This window comes from Zeus faber (genome assembly GCF_960531495.2).
Source record: "Zeus faber genome assembly, chromosome: 13".
Classification (NCBI taxonomy): Eukaryota; Metazoa; Chordata; class Actinopteri; order Zeiformes; family Zeidae; genus Zeus; species Zeus faber.
In genome coordinates, this window is record NC_137198.1 from 8,552,276 (window position 1) to 8,574,889 (window position 22,614).

The 22,614-nt window shown below is 44.7% G+C and overlaps 2 protein-coding genes across 3 annotated transcripts; one reads left to right on the top strand and one right to left on the bottom strand.

Annotated features, from left to right (window-relative positions):
- Window positions 1–2,351: 2,351 nt before the first annotated feature.
- Window positions 2,352–11,118, top strand: slc1a8b (solute carrier family 1 member 8b; the record flags this gene model as incomplete). The annotated part of the gene is made up of 11 exons (XM_080012735.1): window positions 2,352–2,516; window positions 3,870–3,949; window positions 4,210–4,425; window positions 7,882–7,924; window positions 8,062–8,275; window positions 9,063–9,162; window positions 9,377–9,610; window positions 10,130–10,324; window positions 10,445–10,579; window positions 10,725–10,857; window positions 10,972–11,118. 11 exons carry the CDS (start codon window positions 2,352–2,354, stop codon window positions 11,116–11,118), a joined length of 1,662 nt encoding a protein of 553 aa, XP_079868861.1.
- A 1,602-nt stretch (window positions 11,119–12,720) lies between these two features.
- On the bottom strand, window positions 12,721–21,348 carry elavl1a (ELAV like RNA binding protein 1a). 2 transcript variants are annotated; one of them, XM_080012519.1, is made up of 7 exons: window positions 21,282–21,348; window positions 19,412–19,471; window positions 18,388–18,568; window positions 17,065–17,168; window positions 16,244–16,397; window positions 15,801–16,026; window positions 12,721–15,367 (listed from the first exon to the last, which is right to left on the bottom strand). In XM_080012519.1, exons 2-7 carry the CDS (start codon window positions 19,445–19,447, stop codon window positions 15,043–15,045), a joined length of 1,026 nt encoding a protein of 341 aa, XP_079868645.1. In that variant the 5' UTR covers window positions 19,448–19,471; window positions 21,282–21,348; the 3' UTR covers window positions 12,721–15,042. The 2 variants fall into 2 exon arrangements, with proteins under 2 accessions (XP_079868645.1, XP_079868644.1); XM_080012518.1 differs by having other exon boundaries at window positions 16,223–16,397.
- Between the last annotated feature and the right edge of the window lie 1,266 nt (window positions 21,349–22,614).

The following is a 22,614-nucleotide window of genomic DNA, read 5'->3' on the forward strand; positions in this document are numbered from 1 at the left end:
GAGGATGAAGTGGCCTCCCAAAACACAGACTCCAAACCCCACAACTCACAAAGTTGTGGTGGGGTTTAATAACATTATTCGAGTTGCATGAGAAGCGGTATTCCTCTACTTTCTGCTGTTATAATAATATTAAAATATTCCATTGAAAAGGCCCGAAAGCACCCCCACGCACCCAACAATTGCAATTGCCAACAGCACACATTGAGCACTGGGGTTTTCTGAAGTGGCGGGGCGTTGGTAGGTTGGTGTGGGGGTGTGGCCTGAGAGCAACCAGGTGGGCCCCCTGCCGGCTGGGTTCGGGCGGGGTGTTGGTCTGTGGGCGCGGGACCTGGCCCCTGGCCTGCGTCGGTGTCCCAGGTTCTGCTCCTGCAGCTGCGTCTTGTGCCTGCTCATGGGGGTCGGTTGTATGTGTGCTCCTCAGAGGTGCAGGGTCTCCTTGCGCTCTATGGGACTGGGTTACGCTCCTCTGGGCCAGGCGTGGCTGTTGCTCCGCAGGCTTCAAGCTTCTCTGGGGGCAGGGGGGTCTTCTGTGGCTGCAGGGCAGGGTGCTCGGAGCTTTCCTGCGGCCGCGGGGTGTCTGCACGGTCGCGGGACTCAGGGGTGGCTTTGGGGCCTTTTCCGCTGCTTGGAGGCGCTACGATGTAATACCGACCTCATACACCAGAACCAAGTGGGACGAGTCCCGTACACTCACCGGTGGACACACACACTCACACACACAGACACACAGACACGCACACACACACACACACACACACACACACACACACACACACACATACATAAATGCAGACTCATCACAGCACTAGCACCTGCTTTGAACACATCCCCAACACCCTCTTGGACAGAAAGAGGCCACGTGCCGAATTGCTGCTCCAGTTTTCCTGGACCTAATTAACTCTGATGCATGTGACATTTCTATGTTTATGCTTTTCCATGTACATGTTGTTTGTTTCTATGTTTAATTGTCTCACCCGTGGTGATTCTCCCCCTCTTGGAGTAGAGATCAGTTGTTTATGGACATCCCACAGGTCGTCCACAGGACAGAGTTATTGCAGCAGTTCTTGATGATTTAAGAATGAATAAAGAGTTGCGTTGCAGGTTGAGAACTTGAAGTCCACTTGCAGACGAACTCTGTCCTCGATGTAATGGCACAAATACTCTGTGTTGTATACCAAGCATGCTGACAGCACAAAAAAAAATACAAATAAAAATAAAAGTCCCGAAAGCAACACAGTCCACCATGAACCATATTGAAGTAGGTCACTGTGCAATATAAAGACACGCTGGTTGAATTAGAGACAACTTCACTGCTTTGATGCTGTTTAATGTTCCATGTCAAGTCAATTAACTTATATTTATTTTTAAAAAGAAAAAGAAAAAGTAAAAAGTACTTCAAATTCAATGACATTAATTTAATGTTGATTAATTATTACAATAGTTCTACAATGAAACGCAATAATAAGATAATTTCATTTTGAATATACATGTTTTGGAGAGTTTATAGGAAAATCAAAGATGTGTCCATCCCTAAACACAACTGATTAAAAAAAAGATTTCTTGTCTGGAAGGACTGTAAATACTAATCAGAGTGAGGGAACGTATACAGATGTATGCACAGATGTGGAAAGTAGTGAGTTACAGCTACTCTCATTACGGTGCCTGAGTACATTTTCACCAGTAATGGTCCATTATCGAGGGGAACTAAAATGACTACTATTTTTATTATATGTGTACTATAGTTTTAGAGAAGTTCATTTCTAATAAAGTACTGTATTCACCATTTTCAGTTTTGAGAAACCGTTACTTAAAAACATTGAAATGGACATCCACCCATACAGAGTCTATACAAACTAGAGGAAACCGTGAGGACAAATGAAAAGATCTCCACCATTTAAAAGCACTGTGAGCTGAAGACGGAAAAAAAATCTGTCGCTTCATTTAATGTCATTGTTTGTTCTAAAATGGATCAAGCGCAACAGTGGGCTCGCAAGTCTCTCACTTCATGATGACCTACGGACGGAGCCGCTAATCACCGCTGATGCCTTTCCTTCAGACCCATTAAGCCTGTGTGGCGGTGGAACCGTCTTTGGGAAGCATTAGTCCCGAATGTGCCCTGACCGGCTAATCCTGTTAGCGAATGATTTACAGGGGATTAATTAGTCAACACGTCTTCTCTGAGGCCGAGCGAGATCCTCAGTGTGAGATCGGACCTCTGTTCAGAAACATCCCCGGGCCTTCTGTAATACACACAACCTCACTGGCCAGGAGGCGGACTAGAGATATTGGGGGCAGGCGGGACCGGAATACTACCTGGGGGGAACCGGACTGATACCTGGAGAAGCATCAGCATGGAGGGCACAAAAGGGATATATAAAAGTGTGATATCGGTCAAAGTCAGGGAGTATGTGAAGGACTACTGCAGGAGAAACGGCCTGCTGACGCTCTCCGTCATCGCCGTGGTTACGGGCTGCGTGCTCGGATTTGTCCTCCGGTCACTCGGCTTGTCGACACAGGTACAGAGAGAGAGAGAGAGAGAGATGCTGGATGGATGGACAAACGGATGGATGGACGAGTTGGTGGAAAGATGGTTGGACTGGGTGGATGATGGATGGACGGACGGATGAATGTTTGGATGAATGGATAGATGGAAGAATGGATGGATGAGTGGATGTGTGGATGGGTGGATGGATGAATGGATGGGTGGATGGTTGGACTGGGTGGATGATGGATGGACGGACGGATGAATGTTTGGATGAATGGATAGATGGAAGAATGGATGGATGAGTGGATGTGTGGATGGGTGGATGGATGAATGGATGGGTGGATGGTTGGAGGAATGGATGGATGGATGACTGATAGATGGCTGGTTTGATGGATGATTTGGTGGATGGGTGGATGGATGGTGGATGGTGGAATGGATGGATGGATGAATGGATGGATGAGTGGATGGGTGGATGGATGGATGGTTGAATGGATGGATGGATGGTGGAATGGATGGATGGATGAATGGATGGGTGGATGGATTCAAGGTTATATATCACCGTGCCTATGCATGATGCAAACAGACGACGCTTCAGCACAAACAGATCGTGAATGTGGATGAAGTGGCCGGGTCACTCAGCGCACGACCTTTCGTCGACTGCAGAACAAATATATAGTTGTGATAATGATGTACAGCAAGGCCTTGCAAAGACCTAAAGTGAGGGTGCTCACGGTGTAGGTTCCAAGACGCAAGGTCGTGCATCAAACAACGCAAAACTGTATTGAGCAGTTTAGAGTTTTATCAGTTATATTTTCATGATCAGAAAATATTATATTAGTATATATATATATATAGTATATATATTATCAGAAAGACATATTTTCACAAGTTGCTGTATAGTAACACGCAGGATGATTTACACACATCTGATAAAGATGTCTTACCTGCTCAGGAAGGTTATTTGTCTTGGCATCAATGAAACCATCATCCATTGTTAGTGGTAGACTAACAATTCAAATCTTCTCCGACGATGTCTCTTTCACTATGACATCATAACTGATGGTCCTAACATAAGAAATTATTTGCAAGTGCAGGCAGTGCCTCTACTCTAACAAGTGATCGATATGATTTCAGAGTTCTATATGTTATATGTTATACATTATATTGTATAAATCTCCCTCAGTCCAACTTTCAAGCAAAATAACATTTAGGCAAATCAGAGTTGAAACTATGTGTGTGAGTACCGTGTGAATATAAAAACAGCCTCAACAAACCTGTGTAAATAATATTTGAGAGCTCATTGACAACACGAGCCAATTCTTCACATATCCATACACCTAATATACATACATACAGATCAAATACTTTGTTCTTTTGTTTGCAGGCCAAGGTTTACTTCTCCTTCCCCGGAGAACTATTGATGAGGATGTTAAAGATGTTGATTCTCCCCCTTATCACCTCCAGGTAGAACAATCTATCTATCTATCTATCTATCTATCTATCTATCTATCTATCTATCTATCTGTCTGTCTGTCTGTCTGTCTGTCTGTCTGTCTGTCTGTCTGTCTGTCTGTCTGTCTGTCTGTCTGTCTGTCTGTCTGTCTCATTAACCAGTAATCAGTAACCAGTAGTGTTTGGCAGTTAATCCATTAACCGCCAAGTGCCCTGTTGTTAACTTAAAGCATAAGTTACAAAAAATAAAGTAATTAAAATGTCCTTTCCAGTCTGATGTCAGGCCTGTCGGCCATGGACACCAGGGCCAGCGGCCGCCTGGGCGTCCTGACCATCACCTATTATCTATGGACGACCTTCATCGCCGTCATCGTCGGCATCATCCTGGTGCTGATCATCCAACCAGGGACGGGCTGGGAGAAGGAGGGCCACCACACTGGCCACGGGCCCGTCATGACGTCTGCCGACGCCCTGCTTGACCTCATCAGGTACACACACACACACACACACACACACACACACACACACACACAACTTCACTCAACTTCCTGGGTGGAGTTCATTAGTTGACCTTGTCCACTGTGTAGGTTGGCACAATCAAAGACATCAATTGTTTTTTGCAGATCAACACAGATGGGCACAATTTGGTACTAAGATGAGGATATAGCCAGCCTTTGCAAAGAATGAATAATGCACCTACAGTATGTATTATTATATGCATGATTAGGCTATGAAGGCTAAAATAAATGAGATGACATACACAAATCGTACCGTTATAATATTTACAACTCATAATTTACTACTTTGCAATACTGCAAGTGTTGCGTTTGGCATACACACACACACACACACACACACACACACACACACACACACACACACAAACTCACTGAGCACTTTATTAGGAACACTATATTAATACTGAGCAGGGCCTCCCTTTGCTCTCTAAAACAGCCTCAGTTCTTCTTGTCATGGATTCCACAAGATGTTGGAAACGTTCCTTTGAGATTCTGCTCCACATTGACACAATTGCGTCATGCAATTCCTGCAGATTTGTCAGCTGCACATTCATGCCGCGAATCTCCCGTTCTATCACTTCCCAAAGGCACTCTATTGGATTCAGATCCGGTGCTTGGGAAGGAAACTGAACAATATTGAACTCATTGTCATGTTCACCAAACCAGTTTGAGACGTCTTTTGCTTTGTGACATCACGGTGCATTATCATGCTGGAGGGAGCCGTTAGTAGATGGGTCAGTTGTGACCATGAAGGGATGCACATGGTCAGCAACAGTACTCAAATAGGCTGTGGTGTCCAAGCGATGATTGGTTAGCATTAATGGGCTAAAAGTGTGCGTGAAAAAAATTCCCCACACCCTTACACCACCTCCACCAGCCTGGACTGTTGACACAAGGCAGGTTGGGTCCTTGGATTCATGCTGTTGGCGCAAAATTCTGATCTGTTTCTGCTGTGTAAAAAAGCAGAAATCAAGATTTCATCAGACCAGGCTACATTTTTCCGGTCTTCAATTGTCCAGTTTTGGTGAGCCTGTGCCCACTGCAGCCTCAGCTTTCTGTTCTTGTCTGACAGATGTGGAACCCGACGTAGCCCCTCCGCCTCAAGGTTCCACGTGTTGTGCATTCTGGGATCTTTTTTCTGATCCCCGCTACTGTACAGGGTGGTTATCTGAAGCCTCTTTCCCACATGGAATCCATAACATTGCAGGATAAAAAAGTAGGTAAAAAGTAGGTAGTCAACCACACATTGGCCTCCTTTACCGAAAAGTTCCGTAGGGAGTATGACTGTATGACTGATGACTGTTACTTTACACTTGCACTGATTCAGTAGGTTATGCTTGCACGAGAGGTGTCTAATATCACACCAGACCAGGCAACGGAACCGTTTTTAAGACCAGCGCTTCGCTCCCTGTCTCCCGGCCCCGCGGACTCTTCCCTCCGCTGGAGGGGACAGAGCCCCCGTGCCCGGACGTAATAACCGGCAATACGGAAAATTGCTGCAGATTTACGACTTTCAGTGCGAGTGGGAAAGGGGCTTGAGTTACCGCCGCGTTTCTGTCAGTTCAAACCAGTCTGTCCATTCTCCGTCGACCCTTCTCATCAACAAGATGTTTCCGTCCGCAGAACTTACACTCACTGGATGTTTTTTTTGTTTTTCACGCCATTCTGAGTAAACTCGAGAGATTGCTGTGTGTGAAAATCCCAAGAGGTCAACAGTTACAGAAATACTCAAGCCAGCCCGTCTGGCACCAACCATCATGCCAGGATTCCCTATTTTCCACTTCAGCTTATTAGTGTTGTTTTGAAGGGATGAGGAATTGTATGTGCAATATGATTTAGCACCCGGTAAAACCACTACAAACCCATTAGATCCAGTGCAGGTCCGGCGTCAGGCTTTGCGCCCTCCAAATCCAGTCTTGACCCTGCGACCTCTCTGAACTGCACAGGTTGAGATGGAAAAGGATTGAGGGAATTAATGCTACCACAAACCATGAGCCCTGAGCTTCGTTAAGCCTACTTATCGTTTGATTGAAAAAAAAAAAAAAAAAAAAAAAAAGTAAAAAAGAAGCAGAAAAATCATCAAAAAAGTAGAATTATCAAATAAACACCAAGGGCCCACGTGTGAATTCGGGCCAAGTTCAGCGCTTTATGGCCGTGTTATTTACAAAGTGCTGTACAAGATCCCATTGACAGGACAATTTTTACGAAACCTTGATAACCTGAAGCATTTAGTGGCGGCAACGTAAAAGAACAACAAACAAAACTCAAAGGACAAAAAGGCTTAAAGAGGGACTCAAACGAGGACACCGAGGCACGGAATAGGTGCTGGGTGGGTTAGATGGGTGGGTTATCCACAGCACAAGGAAACACAAGCAAACAGAACACAAACAAATGCAGCCTGTTTGTGTTACGGCAACGAAACGCAGCAAAAGTTTAAAAAATATTAAAATACAGAGAGAACCGGGCATCATGCGACGGTCCTCATGAACCCAAAGTGCCTCTTCCCGGGCCTCGTGACTGGTTTGGCGCCAGCGTCGAAAAGCGCAGCAGGATGTACGTTTTAAAGGAGGAAGGACAAAGCTGCGTCGTCACTCGCCAGCGGTCGGACTAAGAATAGGGAGAGAGCGTTACATCATGATCTGTTAAGCCTCCACTTTCTCAGAAGGGCCCTCGCGAGCGACTGCCCGGCGGCTGGCGCACACGGGCTTCACCGACGGCCATTCATGTCAGAGATCCAAGAAGATCCTCTCAGATTATAATATATTTAGCGGGACGGGGTCTGGGTCCTCCGTCCGGTCGCAGTACTGTAAGTCAAGGTCCTGGAATGCGTTACGACTCTCTCATGCGTTTGATTGGATTAACACCTCGGTTCAGAGGCTGTGCTGTAGCTTGTACATTATAAGCCCCAGGATCTGACTGATGCTCAGTTAACAGGAGCCTGACGCTCCTGTTAACGCCTCAAGCTTCCCCTCAGCTTCTGCTGATGAGGTGGCTGACGTTTCGAACAACAGGATTACTTTATTTCTTGCTCTTTTTCACTCCATATTTGAAATGTGCCAAATTTTGTGGTCTTGCAAGTTCATCATTTCGACAGAGACTTGAAACACTTTCCATGCATGCACCACTTGTCCTCCCAAGTACATATACACACAACGATATCTCTGGTTGTCAAATATGATGTAACCTGAAGTATGACGGATAACTATAATTTCGATATTCTGAGGCTCGATAAAGGCCCAAAATCGTAATCGTATGCAATTAGCGGCCAGTTGTTTTTATTTCCTTACGTTTGAACTTCCTTCTAGCATGGTCCCGATTCAAACACAGCAAAATGTTTTTATGTCTCGGAATGAACATGAACTCTTGCGTCATTTTATCCCTCAGGGTCAAAAGCTCTTTCGAATAAACCATCAAATGTTTTCACAGGAACATGATCCCGTCCAATCTGATCGAAGCAACCTTTCAACAGGTGAGTAGACGCCCGTCCCCCTCGCTCGACAGAAGGGATGCGAGGGTGCGCTCCTTTGCTGTAATGGTACGATTCGTCGCTATCGACACGACAGCAAACCTCGTTTCCCCGCTCCCCCACCCCCCGCCTCATTCCAGTACCGAACGGACCTCATCCCCATCGTGCAGAACGCCAACGTCAAAGAGTCTCAGGCCAACTATGTGTACGTGATGCCCGACTACCACAACCCTCAGCTGGGACACCCGCTCTTCCTGGAGATCACCCCCGCCCCGGACATGAACTACAAGATCGTCCCTGGCAACAGCAAGGGCATGAACGTGCTTGGCATCGTCATCTTCTCAGCCACCATGGGTAAGATCCGCCCGCGCACACGTACACGCACACACACACACGCACACACACACACACACACACACACACACACACACACACACAACCAATAATTAGAATTAAAGCTGCAAGCGGCGGTGGCCGGGTCCTCGAAGTGTCGGCGGGACGCAGGTCGCAAGTCGATCCGATCAGTCGCCGAGGAGGGGTTCGCGAAGGTACGGGGCACGAAAATGATCAAAAAGTCACGTCAGCGGCGCCTTTTTTCGAACATGAGATTCAAGGCCTTGCCACGGCCACACCGCGTGACGAAAACTTGAGCTTTGATGAAACTTGAAATCGTGACAGTGTCTCGTAGAGCCACAAACGGCCCCAGGAGGAGTCTGCGAAAGTACTAAAGCATAAAAATGACCAAAAAGTGATTAAAATGGTACCTTTGATTAAATATGGCTGACTTCCCGTTGGGTTCAGATCATGGCGCCGATGTAATTTTTTTTAAGGCTAGTGATTTTACACGTGTAGCGAATTCCTTGAGTTTTTCGTGGGAAAAAAAGTGAATAGGTTTGATTTATTTTTATTTTCTAGGGGTCGCTCACGAAGAATAAACGGAGCACTATAACAATGGGGATCGATGCCCCCGGAGGAACTATTTTACCCCTCCTTCTCAGCTGGGCTGCATTTATGAAGCCCCGCTCCAAACAGAATAGACGACCATCCTGATCCCTCATTGGCACACACGCACGCACGCTCACACACACACACACACACACACACACAGCTCGCTGACCATGTGTGCTGGCCGTGTGCGCAGGGCTGCTGCTGGGGAAGATGGGCGAGCGCGGCGCGCCGCTGGTCAACGTGTGCCAGTGCATCAACGAGTGCGTCATGAAGATCATCAACGCTGCCATGTGGTGAGAGCCTTTGCTTCGTTTTTTGCGTTTCGCACCACGCACCGCAAGCAACGGCTCCTCTCGTCTTTTCCCCTTTTAGTCGCTTCCCTTCTCTGTCCCCTTTTTCTGATCTCCTCCCTCCCTCTCTTTTTGTTTTGCTCGCCTCCCCATTCCCTTCCCCGCTTGCCCTCCTCTTCACCCGTCCGAATGTCCGCCCCGCCCCACGCCCGCGCAGGTACTTCCCGTTTGGCATCGTCTTCCTGGTGGCGGGGAAGATCCTGGACATGCACGACCCGGCGCACCTGGGGGAGAAGCTGGGCCTGTACTTCATCACGGTGCTGGCCGGGCTGTTTGTGCACGGGCTCATCCTGCTGCCGCTCTTCTTCTATGTGATCACGCAGAAAAACCCTTTCACCTACATCCGAGGCCTGCTGCAGGCCCTGGTCATAGCCCTGGCCACCTCGTCCAGGTAAACGACGTCAAATCATATCGCTCATAATGCCATTTTAACGCCCCGTGGGGGACTGGGCAAGGCTTGTCGCGAACGCCTCCGTCAACTACAAAGAAACACAGAACCCTTGAGATTGTCACTGATGGTGACACAGAGTGGCCACAAACGGCTCGGTCCCTGACCAAAGTGGGCTGTGGGTATTCATTTACCGAGTTCGAATGTTGCCGTCATCCATAAGGACACTGAAACTATGGATTCAGTCAGGCATGTGCTGCAGTAAAGGCCTTACTTGGACCACGTGAGGGGGGGCGTTCTTCAAAGCTTTAGGTGCAGGTATAGGCTTTAGGTCCAGAATAAGCTCCGACAGACGCCTTTCCTTCCACCATCAGCTGCCCGTTCAGTCCGGGAGAACACTAGCGGCCTCCAACCGGAGTCAGTACGGACAGAGAAATTGGCAGGAGTCGGTCGTCTCCGTGTGACCCCGTGTAAAAGTTCCCCACAGTAGCGACTCTCCCTTCCCTCCCTCTCTCGCCGCAGCTCGGCCACGCTGCCTATCACCATGAAGTGCTTGTTGGAGAACTGCGGGGTGGACAGGCAGATCGCTCGCTTTGTGCTTCCGGTGGGCGCCACCATTAACATGGACGGCACCGCCCTGTATGAGGCTGTGGCTGCCATCTTCATCGCTCAGGTCAATGACTATGAGCTGGACTTCGGCCAACTGGTCACTATCAGGTAAGAACGGACTTCCCTGAATCCGTTGAGATTTGCGGTCTCGTTTTTTTCTCCGATGACATTAGTGTAATCATTTCTTCCAAAAGGATGTGAGTCATATCTCGGTCATTCTCTCCTCAGTATCACAGCAACTGCTGCCAGCATCGGTGCAGCTGGGATTCCTCAAGCGGGTCTGGTTACCATGGTGATTGTCCTGACCTCTGTGGGGCTGCCGCCTGCTGATATCACCCTGATTGTGGCCATCGACTGGGTCCTGTGCGTGCCACTTACTGTGAATATGCACATATACTGTAACTTCCGTAAGCAGTCGATCCAGATGTTTTGGATCCCACTCATTGTGAGCTATAGGGGTGCTGCTGTAAGGCGGACCTAGAATTCATTTTCATCATTTGGTTCCCAGTGACCGCTTCCGTACCATGATCAATGTTCTTGGCGATGCCTTGGCTGCTGGGATCATGGCCCACCTGTGCAAGAAGGACTTTGAGAAGGCGGCTAAAGCTGCTGCCACCAGCAACGGAGGAGGCCCCAATAGGGTAAGGAGGGATGTCCTCACAGAGAGAATCCCACACATGCACAACACACGTTGCAAAAGCGCCCGAGGACCTCGGCAACTGAAGTCTGTCGCCGACCGGCCTTTCTCCCTACAGAGAGACACAGTGATCTCCTTTGGTAACCAGAGCGTGGCGATGTCCGACGCACCCCTGATGGCTCACCGCTGTGACCTCGTGTTTGAGGTGGACGGAGACGGTGTGGGGGAGAGACCCCTGGCCTGCTACAACCTCTGTCAGGTCTGAGGCCCCGGCGGCTCGGAAACGATGGCTCAGAGGCTCCTTCCTCCACGGTGGGGAGATCCAGCTGCTGGTACGACGAGGACAGTGGAGCGGCCTGCATTGAAGCATGTGGAGAGCGGCACGTTGCTCACATTGTGGCTCTACGACCATAATTCACTCGTACCATGCAGAAAGAAAGGAACAAGCTCTACGCGAGGTTTCTGACCAGACAATCAGAATACAACTACGTCATTTAATATGAGCACTTATGAGATTAAGTGTGGGATCACAAATTTCAGTCTCCCACATCTGTCAAAACGCGGGTTGTTGTGAAATGATCACACTCATTTACACGTAGCACCTTCTGGAATAGATAGAGCTGTGTTTGCGATTTGCTGGTAAAAGTACAGTAGAGGCAAACTAAACTTTTGCTCCATTGAGCTCCAGTTCTTTTAGGTTCACCTTTTGGTCAGGATTTGCCTTAAACGCTTCTCTGCACTGACTTTTGAAGAGAATCATGCTACCTTAAAAGACTTGGGGGGGGGGGGGGGGGGGGGGGGGGAAGCATTGATATTGATGATGATATATTTCTATCAATAGTGTATAGTTCTGATTTCCCCAAACATTGTAAGCATATATGCAGATGTTTTATACCAATACATTTTGTTCATGTGGATTTTTTTAAAATAAAATACCTATTGTATTCAATTGCATTGGAGCAGTTATTTGTGGGTATAGACATTATATTTAAGCAATAGCAGTAGAGCAGGCCGTTGACTTGTTGCGCTGTTAGAAACTCTCCTCACAAGATTGAGCAAAACAAATTAGCATATGGGGAGAAACAACGTAAACGGCCAGTTCAATAAATTATAGCACTTTATTTACAATAGTAATGTACAGTAGTACATACCTTATTTAGAAAAATGTATATAGGAAAAAAGGATTTACGTGCATAGATTTTGTTGATGTTTTCTGAAATTGTGAAGACATTTAAGCATTTTCTAATTAGGAGATGTTTAGTATTAGTAGTATTTTCAGTAATTAACTAATTTAAATTAGGCCAACTTCAGGCCAGATTGTACCGCCAAGAGACAACTTTTTAAAAAAGGTTAGAAATAAATATACACGAATAAAGCTTGTTGTTTGCTTGCTTATGACTGTGCCTTTGCAGTTGTAATTAGGCGATCAAAACAGGTTTCTACTGTCATTCCACGATAAGATTGAGAAGACATTTTTCTCACCGTACTGAAAAGCCTACATGTTTTATTGAAAAGAACCAATGTTAAATGAGCATTCAAATCCAAAGAAAATACAATCAAACTATTAAAAGACATGTTATAACCAACTGACCAAAAACAAATACATCGTCAAATAAATTATGCCTACTTTGCTGTTGTCGAACAGTCATTGTCCGACATAAATAAAGGCAGAACTTAATCATTCTATCAGGTTAAGTACCATCTATTGTGCAATTTTAGTCTAAAACTTAACATGTCACGTCAGTAGAAAAACAAATTTAATAGGACAACTTTCAAAATTTGATAAAACATTTCTCTGTACCTTACCTGCCTCGAGTAAAGGTCACTGTATATTGCACAAAATTAAAAAGGCTGTGACGCAAAAAAATTAACACCTCGATTTTTATTTTTTTCCTATTAAAATGGTGGGAGATCTCAATGGTGCCCGTCTCAAGCTAGCAGTGTGGGATCACCATTTCAGGGTCAAGTGCTGAAGGAGCCTGAGTGGCTACGATGACAAGATTAGTGAACATTATTAAAAAAATAAAAAATAAAAATAAGATTATCCTAAAATGAGTGTTATATAAGTTAACCCTGGGTGTACCGTCTAGACAAATAATTCTTGTTATGTCCAAGGGGTCTCACTGCATTGTCACAAATTATGCATGGAAAACAAGACCTTAAACATAATCAAATTAGCGACTATGAATCAAAGTTATCAAAACAAACCTTCAATAACAACCTCAAAACGAAGTGAAAAATGCAATGTATTTTGTTTAACGGATATGCTTTTTTTTTCCTCCTAAATGGTATTCACTACAGTTAAATGCATGTACTTTCAACATTAACATATTAATTAAATCTTGTCATTTTCTTAATATTTTATAAATAGAAAAATCACAAAGTGTTAAAGTGAGCGGCTAACCCTCACTTACAGAGATGAACTGTAAAACATCGATAATCTACAACAACGCTGGCTGCACTGGAGCCTTTGAGCCTCAGTTAATACAAGAAGCACCTCTCAGCAGCTGGTTTTTCAAGAAGCCATTTAAATCCAGACATCCTTAGGTCCTGAAATAGAGATATTCATCAACTTCCTCAGAGTATATACAAACTACAGTACAGTATGCGCAGCTTTACGATTGTACGTCCGTCATCAAGCCATCCCGGCGAATCAAACAGAAAATAAGTGTTGAGAAGTACCAACCTGCTGCGGAGGGGATAGAGGAATACTCTACGAGGCGCCCTAATAAACGGTTTAACATGTCAGGATAGCGCAAAACTTATTCAAATCTGTTTTAAGAATCGGTTTTGTTTAATAAGGTTGATGGCACTATGAAAAACAAAAATAAATCCAAAACAATTGTAAGCAAATGATAAAAATAAAAACAAACGAAACAAAATCTTGAGCAAAACAAAATAAAATTTAATGGTTTGAAACAATCAAAAACAAAACAAAGGAAGAAATAAAGCAAATCTAAACTGACAAAATGGTTAACAAAGGCCATTAATTTCTCTCAAACTAGAGATAGCACTGGTTAAATCAACAGGTTTTTAAACAGAACAATTCTTATGCCTTTGAAAACAAGAGAAAGTATTTTTAAAATTAAACAAAAGCAAATTAACTCAAAAGGAAAAAAAGAACAAAATCAAAAGGAACCAAAAAGCTGAAGCCATCGGTCAGTGTTGGATAGCACCGGTTCAAAACCGGGTCAGATGTCTATTAACCAGATTACAAACATCAAAATTGTATTCTCTCCATGCCCATCTTTGGTCCATCTTAGAAATCCTCTACTTATTTAACTGGGGCCCCCTTTTCAACAGAACTTGTATCCGAGATTTACAATAAACAAACAGTCCGATTTGATTATAAAAACAAAAACAAAAAGTAATGAAACGTTTACCACCCTAGAACTAAACTTAACCCACGGCATTGAAAAAAAGCTATTAACAAGACTGATATTTCAAATTGGCCTACGACACATGGGTTAAAAGTGCTTTGCTTTCAATTCGACTTCAGCTAGAGTGGTAAATTGTTTTTGTCAGATGATAAATTGAGGAGTCTATTCTACGGAATCGCGAGCCCAGGACGCAGGACTGTTGCTTTTAAAGTGGGGAAACACGACACCTTGGACAACAGAACCATCTCATGATATATCCCCTCAACCCCAAGACTAAAATGTGCAGAATTTCCCCTTGACATCGACTCTGGATCTGCCCGTGCAGGCTTTTTACCGTGTCCAGTTTATCTCCGCCCACCAGCCCCAACCGACTTGTTTCGCCCACATAGCCAATATGGACGAACAGGAACTTATCCTTTTTGTTTGAAATGTGAAGTTGGTCAATGTTCTTACGAGTCACGCTCTCACTTTCCCAGGCTCAAAATTAAAATGACATTTGGAGTATCCGACCCCCAAATGAGAGTAGAAAGACGAAAGAAAATTAAGAAATAAAAGGAAAATTGTTTTGCTTAGGCAATATCTTTAGACGAATACAAAGATGCAGACAAGTGAATATCCACACGAGCATACACAAAAGAAGAAGGAAAAAAAAAAAAAGGAAAAAAAAAAAAAAACCAACAGCCCGGCCCAAACTTTACAACTTCATATATCTCTACTCTGCAGTTTAAGCCTGGCGCAAAGCTGTCGGTCTTACTGTTTGTCGTTCTGCAAGTCTCTTTTCCATCCCCACCTCTCCCCCTCCCACCTCTCTATTTATGGCCCTTGGTGGTCTTGAAGGACACTTGCAGCATCTTGTCTCCAAGCCGGTAGCCGTTAAGGCTGGCAATGGCCATGGCCGCCTCCTCGTAGTTGGGCATGGTAACAAAGCCGAAGCCCTTGCCCTTGTTGGTGTTGAAGTCGCGGATCACCTTGACGTTGGTGACTGCGCCAAAGGGGCCGAACATCTGCCAGAGGATACCCTCATCAGCATCCTGGCCAAGGTTGTAGATGAAGATGCACCAGCCTGAGGAGTTGTTCCCAGGAACGCCCACACCACCCATGCCGCCCATGTGATCCACACTCATGGGTGAGAATCTGGGAAGGAGAGGAAAAAGGCGGCTTAATGCTTTTCTGTATGAACTGCAATAGCCTCCTAGACTAGTAGGCTACAGGTCCAATATTATGGGATATCAGAATTTAGATAAGATTTCACAAAATCAACAAAGAACAAAAAAAATGAATGGTCCCAAACTAGAAGAGTTGATTCATACTGTTCAGTAAAACTGAAAGATAGGATCACTGTTTCCCGACACTGAACTAAGGTTAGGTCACCATGAGTGTTTGACATATGTTAGATGTCTCTAATGGAGAAAAAAATAATTCAATATATGAACTGGTCTGATATAAACTATCAAGCACTAAATAAACAGTTTATCAGGCAATACTCAAGGAGTTCAGGATTCAGAATTTATAGTCCGAAACCAGCATTTAGTGCTACTAGAGTGTCCAAAGAAGCCACTTTTCTCACCTGAACCTCTGTGCCTGGTGGTGCACAGGCCCCCCGAAGCGCCGGGATTGGTTGTGGTACATCTGAGAGATGAACTGTGTGTTCTTCGCCTGGTTTGGATTAGCAGCAAATTTCACCGTGATTGGCTCAGAGGCTCCCGGTGGCTTCTGGCCATTCATGTCTTTGATGGCGTCCTCTGCTTCGGCCCGCTTGTCGAAGCGGATAAATGCCACCCCGCGGGACAGACCTAGTGAGTTGGGGGACACAATGCTAACTTACTGACTATAAGCTTAAAAAATAATAGTAAATCCAAGCAGGCCTGTATTGTCCAAAAAGATGCAGCTGCTGTTCCTGGTTGCACCACAATTTTTATTTTTTATTATTATTTTTTTTTAAATGGCCATTATATTTGATGTTATTGTGAATAAAAAAAATTCAAGAACCTCTCTGCTCCCCTTCCATACCGGTTGCCTGGTCAACAAGCACACGGGAGTTGATGATTCGTCCGTAGCGGCCAAACATGTCCTCCACATCTTTCTGGGTCAAGTTCTTAGGCAGGCCGCTGATATACAGGTTGGCATCCTTGATTGTGTCAGAACTGGGCCGCGCATATGACACCTACCAGCAGGAAGCAGTAAGAGCGTCATTAAACTGCTGGCAACAGACTCCGATTAAGTTATTTACAAAATGGACCCTCACATTTACAACTATCAAATATTAAGTGAGCAAGCAAACCACCTAAAAAACACTGACAGTTTGACTTTAATTACCAATTGTTCATCAAGGTATTTATGCCATATATGTAATGACGCAAGACAGTGAAATACTATATGTGAGTAAGCCTTTTCCAAGTCAACTTTGCTGTCTGGACTCAGCAAATACTATGCAAAGAATACTGAATATAATGATAGTTCTTGGAAGCATTTTGCAGCTCAATTGAACAGGTTTATCTCTCAAAGAGTTTTGACTGAGCAAACACACTTGAGCTCACAAGTGCATCAGGAAAATTGTGGCCAATTGAAAATTATGAAACAAAATCTTCCATTAAAACAAAAACATTAAAAGTAAAACCGCTAGAAATGAAACACTTAAAAGTAAATAAAACAAAAATAGAACATGAGTGACAGTAAATTTCGATCTGCATGTCTACTGCCAACACAACAACACCACTTCCTCTGGCTGACATGTACTAGGTAAGTAGCACAGGACAGCACAGGAGCTAGATAAGGATTAAATGACATGACATCTTTGGGGTGACATTGTAGAACACCTTATTGCACGTTACCTTGATAGTTTTAGACTGTAGCCTTAGTCCATTCAGAGTATTGATAGCTCTGTCTGCATCACTAGGGTTAAGATAGTTAACAAATCCGTACCCTAAACTGTGGCCTAGAGAAAAAAAAAGGAAAACAATAAAATAAAAACAAAAAAACGTTGTATAGTTAAAAAAAAATCTGCATACTGAACAAATAAATATTAAAAAACAAACCAAATATAAACATTGCATGCTAGTCGGAACAAACAAACAAACAAAACAAAGAAATTGAATTCAAAGCAGATATTTTTTAATAAATAAAAGACCAGGTCAATCTGGTGGTGATGGTGGTTAAGACGATCTAACCAAGGCCAGGCCTTGATAATATAGTGGTTTCCATCATGTAATTGTTCATAGCACAACCTCGCTGAATGCTTTGTGGCATGACGGACTATAATGCAAGCATCTCATTTTAGAACCGTTTTAATTAATTTATTTGTCTTTGCCCCATTGCACTGCATTTAAGGACAGTGAGAAGATGCAGCAGGGCATTGTCTTTCTCAATAGTTAAGCGCTCAGTGTGGTGGCGCTATGAATATTTAGAAATTATGGGAAACATTTTAATAAGGCCTGTGGAAAACAACAAACCTGTCCCTTTAACTACTTCGGGATTGCTCTCAAAAAAGAAAAGTACATAATGCCAGAGAAAGAAAGAAAGAAAGCAAGCTAGCTAGCTATGTATCTATATATGGGATGCACCGATTGTGAAATTCTGGGCCGATACCTCAAATTACAATTTGGCCGATAGTGGGTGCCGATGTTTTCCGAACTCCCCTGAACGCAGCATAACATACAGTTCTTAGAGTTCACATGAACGCAGCATCACTTCCTGCTTGGAGCGTGGCGGAGAGCTGTGTCTTCTAAAAACGATCACGGATGGCTTTGTTCTCTTGGACGGATTAAATAAAAAAAGAATGCTAAAATGCGTTGCCAAATATACTTTGGCGGACGTTAATAGACCTGGGCGGGGCGCTCAAGTAGAGTCTGTGTGGGGGAAACGCCAGAAAAGCATCGGCCACTGCCATCGGTGAATGTCATCTTATTTGCCAATACCGATGCACGGCCAATAAATCGGCGCATCCCTAATAAACAAACAAATAAATAAATAATTATACACGCACGCGCACATACTAATGTTGGTCTGTGTCGGTAAATAAATAATTTCATACGAACCTGATCTAACATCAATACTTTTAGCCAACAAAGCTGATAAATAAATAGTTGTGACAAGCCGGGTGACCCATCAAAAGGTGTAATATGAAGTGGTTTATAACGGAACCTGGAGTGGCATACCTGCAACTTTGTCTCGAACCAGTTTGGCAGACTCTACTTCTCCGATGCTGCTGAAGAGGCTCCGCAGCTCGTCCTGACTCATGCTTTGAGGCAGGTAGTTCACGATCAGGTTCGTCTTGCCATCCTTCCCCTCCTCCCCAACCATGTGGTCTTCGTAACCGTTGGACATTTCATACACCTCCTGAGGAACAATTTGCCATGCGAGGGAGGGGGAGATTTTAAACAAACACAATTCTGCTTTAGACTCATGTCAAAATGTTGCTTTCTAGGCGTACAAAATTACAGATGGCACCTCGATCCGCACTCTAACTAGCAGTTTCTAACATGACTAGCAACTCAGGTCTTCGTCTGAAGCCACTGCAGCATTTAGCACTTTTATGTTAAGTATATAAACATCCCAGAAGAATTATCAGAGGGAGCCAGCTCTGACTGACTATTCAGGCAACAAAATCTTAACAATGTAACCTTGTCTGTTGGAGGTTTAGGGCCTTGGGCTGGGTATTAAAACTAGATAAGAGACAAGACTCACAGATTGTGTTCACACCATATATTACCCAGTTATCTGTCTAGCAGAGGAACACTATTGCTAAATGGCCGAAATGAGATCCAGTCTAAATGTGGCACCAGGTCTATAGTAAACTGGACAGAAGTCCATTCATGATGGAACAGAGTTGCGATTGGGTATTCCAGTGGGGTAAGACAGAATGCCTTAGAGGATGAATCAGTCTGCTGTATTGAACCAGTAAACATGGACAACAAACATGGCAACCTCAACACTTTGCCTCTGTTGGCTTTTTTTGGAGGGGGAAGAACAAAAACAAGATGGTATGAAATATATCAAAATGTAAAACGAAAAAAAGAGCCTTTTCACATGGTAGGTTGGATGTGAAATTGTCATTTAAAGAGGTTCATATAATTGAAGGTACCATTAAGAAAAATTGGGATGAATTTTCCTTTCTCCTAGACAAAAATCAATCCTCGGTATCACAAGCTGATTTTGGGGAGAAAAAAAGGCCGTACTTACTTTCAAGTACCTGATGTGTCCTCGCCGAACTGCCATTAAGACACTTCACTGCTCCTCAGGCTGAAAAAGGGATTCATGGGACACATTTAATCCAATTAATCGGAGGGAGAAATAAAAAAGGAAAAAATTAAAACTGTGTCAGTGTGGCAACCCATGCCCAGTTTTCAGCATGTACTCTTATCAGGCTGTGTTATGGATATTGAGAAATACAAAGATGGCTGTGGAAGGAAACACGAGTCACATAATGCCAGATTTATACTATAGAGACAGATACAATTTAGCTAATAAATATAGTGTCCTTTATAAGTGATTGAATATATTGTCCTCTGTTTTATCACTGACATTTCAAAGCCTAAACACGCATTTAAAAGGCTGTGGTCACGTGTGGACTCTTATTAGTGTTTTGTGACACATCACACCAGGGGGGTTGAGGGGTGCACGGAGCGGATCCTGGAGTGGACTCACTATAGCGGACAAGGTTCTACTGCGTGCCACTCTGTGGTATGTCCAAGATTTGCCAAATTGAGTTCGTTCAACTCCAGGATGCACTCCCCAACCCCCCAACATAATTTACATAAACATGGATAAGCCGATACAAAAGCAACAATTTCAATGCATCTAAAATGTTCACTAAAAGTTTTAAGAAATTAAAATATATTTTATGTTTCAATTATTTGTATAATGGTTTACACACACACACACACACACACGATATGTTTTAAAAATATATATATTTCAGGATGGAGAAAGTATTTTTTCCCCGTATTTTGCAAAAATCGTGAAACATGAATCGTGAAAGTTTCATTGCATTTATCAAATCTTAGCACAGATCCGTGGAACGCAGTGGTTATTCATTTTACACCATTTATATTTATAGTTTGTTATACACATTTGCGAATTTTGACTGACTATTTTAACTTGATCCCAGTGGAGGCTCGTCAGGTGAATGCTGACAATGTCGTCAATAACTGTGTTATAATCTTATACTAGTCAATTGTTGCTTTACTTTTAATTACATGAAAACAATTGTTAAAAATATGCAATAGAGCTAGAAATGTACTCCATATAAATGGTAATATAGAAGGGGAAACAATACAGGGCGCAATGACGACGTTAGCGTCCCTCCTGTGTTCACGGGCGTTCCACATCGATCACACTGACGCGAAGACGGGGCTTTGCGATCAGCCTCGGTCTCCAGAGCCAAAATAGTAAGATCACAACACGTTCACACGAGCCGATTCAGCGACGCGAGCGTCGATCGGCCTTCCAAACAAGTGGGAGCCTCTTCCAAACAAGAGGAAGCCTCTTCCAAACAAGAGGAAGCCTCTTCCAAACAAGAGGAAGGCCATGTCTCCGCTCGAAAAACGAGGCGCGCACCGCAGCTGTTCGTCTTGGAAATCCCGGGGGCGTGGCCTACGAGGCGCCGAGCTGTACGCGTCGATGTGGCTAGGCTAACGGCTGGGCTAGCGGCGGTAGCCTGCAAACGGGGCCTACGACAACTAGCGTGCTTGCTGGCTCGTCGGCCCCGCGACCCGACCGAATTCGATGACCATCCACAAGACGGACCAACCGGGGAGGGGACATGCAAATGTCCCGCGGGGTCGTCGCGGCGGCTAAAAGGGAAACGGCGTCGCGGCCGCGGCCCGTGTGCGGACTGGCGCGGCCCTCCCGCGGGCCTCGGCGGGACCAGCGTTAGCGAGCTAGCTTCGTGCTAAAGAAAAGGCCCCCCCCCCTCCCCAACCCCCGGGAAAGCAGCATGGCCGTCCTTCAGCGCCGCCGCCGAACATCGCGTCGACACGCGGCCCGGAGACGCCCCGCGCGGGTCCGCGGGGTTTGTTTTGGTTTTTTTTCGTCCTTGCCGGCCGCTTACCAGTTTTGTTTGGGGGGGGGGGGGGCGGCGGTCTCGTTTTCTGCGTTTCTCGGGGCCTCGGCGTTCCTTCACCGCAGCTACGACGTCCGCATCCAGGACAGCACTCCCGTGTGACGCAAACAACACCGAGGGGGAAAAAAAAAAAAAAACCCTCCGAAAAAAAACCCCCGACCGTTAAAGAACCACGTGACGAAGTAAGCCCCGCCCACCGCCGACCGGACTGGAACCTGCAGAATCTTTATTATAGTAAACTTAAAGGTGTAATAATAAAATCACAAATAAAATCTCCCCATTGTTATTCATGTAACGCACATTCATATATAATCACATATTTTGCTCAAATTTCTGGTGTTATCTATGTATATATTTATATTCCTCCGCTTCCTCTGCACCGTGCTTGCATGGCGCACGCAAGTCTTGATTCTCTCTATGTGGGGACGTTTTATTTTGTTCTATTTCGTAAATGATATTACATGTATTACGAGGGAGGGTGAATAAAGGTTCCACCGATCTGATCGAATTGTGTTCGGAGAACCAGCACACGCGGGTTCTTAAAGACGCCCGGCCGCAACATTAAGGTGAGCAGCACCATAAGCAAAGAACAAAGTAAATATATATATTACACACACACACACACACACACACACACACACACACACATTAATACCACCACTAATAAATAACCCTCTTGCCACCAAAACAGTTCTGACGCTCAAGCCCATTGTAGAAGCTTTCAGCGGTGGACAGGGGTCAGCATGGTCACACTGACCGGTCTGCGGCTACACAGCCCCACACGCAGCAAGCTGTGATGCACTGTGTGTTCTGACACCTTTCTATCATAGCAGCATCAAGTTTTTCACCAATTTGTGCTGCAGTAGTTCTACTGTGGGATCGGACCAGACGGGCAAGACTTCACTCCCCACGTGCATTAATGAGCCCATGGGCACCAGGACCCTGTCGCCGGTTCACCGGTTGTCCTTCCTTGGACCACTTTTGGTAGGTACCACTGCATACCGGGAACACCCTAACCCTAACCCTAACCCTAACCCTAACTGCTCTTACCCAGTTGTGTGTGCGTGCGCGTTTGTGTGTGCGTGCGCGTTTGTGTGTGTGTGTGTGTGTGTGTGTATATACTGTATGTACTGTATACATATATGGAATCAATGATCCTAAAATTGATCAAAATCTTTTTAGAAAAAACGATTGAAACAAGAAAAAAGACCGCAGCTTAGAAAAACAATTCTAATACAATGATCACACATACATATATATATGTATGATCATTTTATTACAAACCAATCAAGAATCTTTTATGACAATCTGTTTTCATTGA

What these genes read in the sequence shown, in the direction of transcription:
- elavl1a (XM_080012518.1), bottom strand. Translation starts at nt 19,447, where the DNA reads ATGGCAGTTCGGCGAGGACACATCAGGTACTTGAAA. An exon ending in GACACATCAGGTACTTGAAA is followed by an intron (nt 18,569 to 19,411) that starts GTAAGTACGGCC and finishes ATTGTTCCTCAG; the next exon opens with GAGGTGTATGAAATGTCCAA. An exon ending in CACCAGGCACAGAGGTTCAG is followed by an intron (nt 15,368 to 15,800) that starts GTGAGAAAAGTG and finishes TCTCCTTCCCAG; the next exon opens with ATTCTCACCCATGAGTGTGG.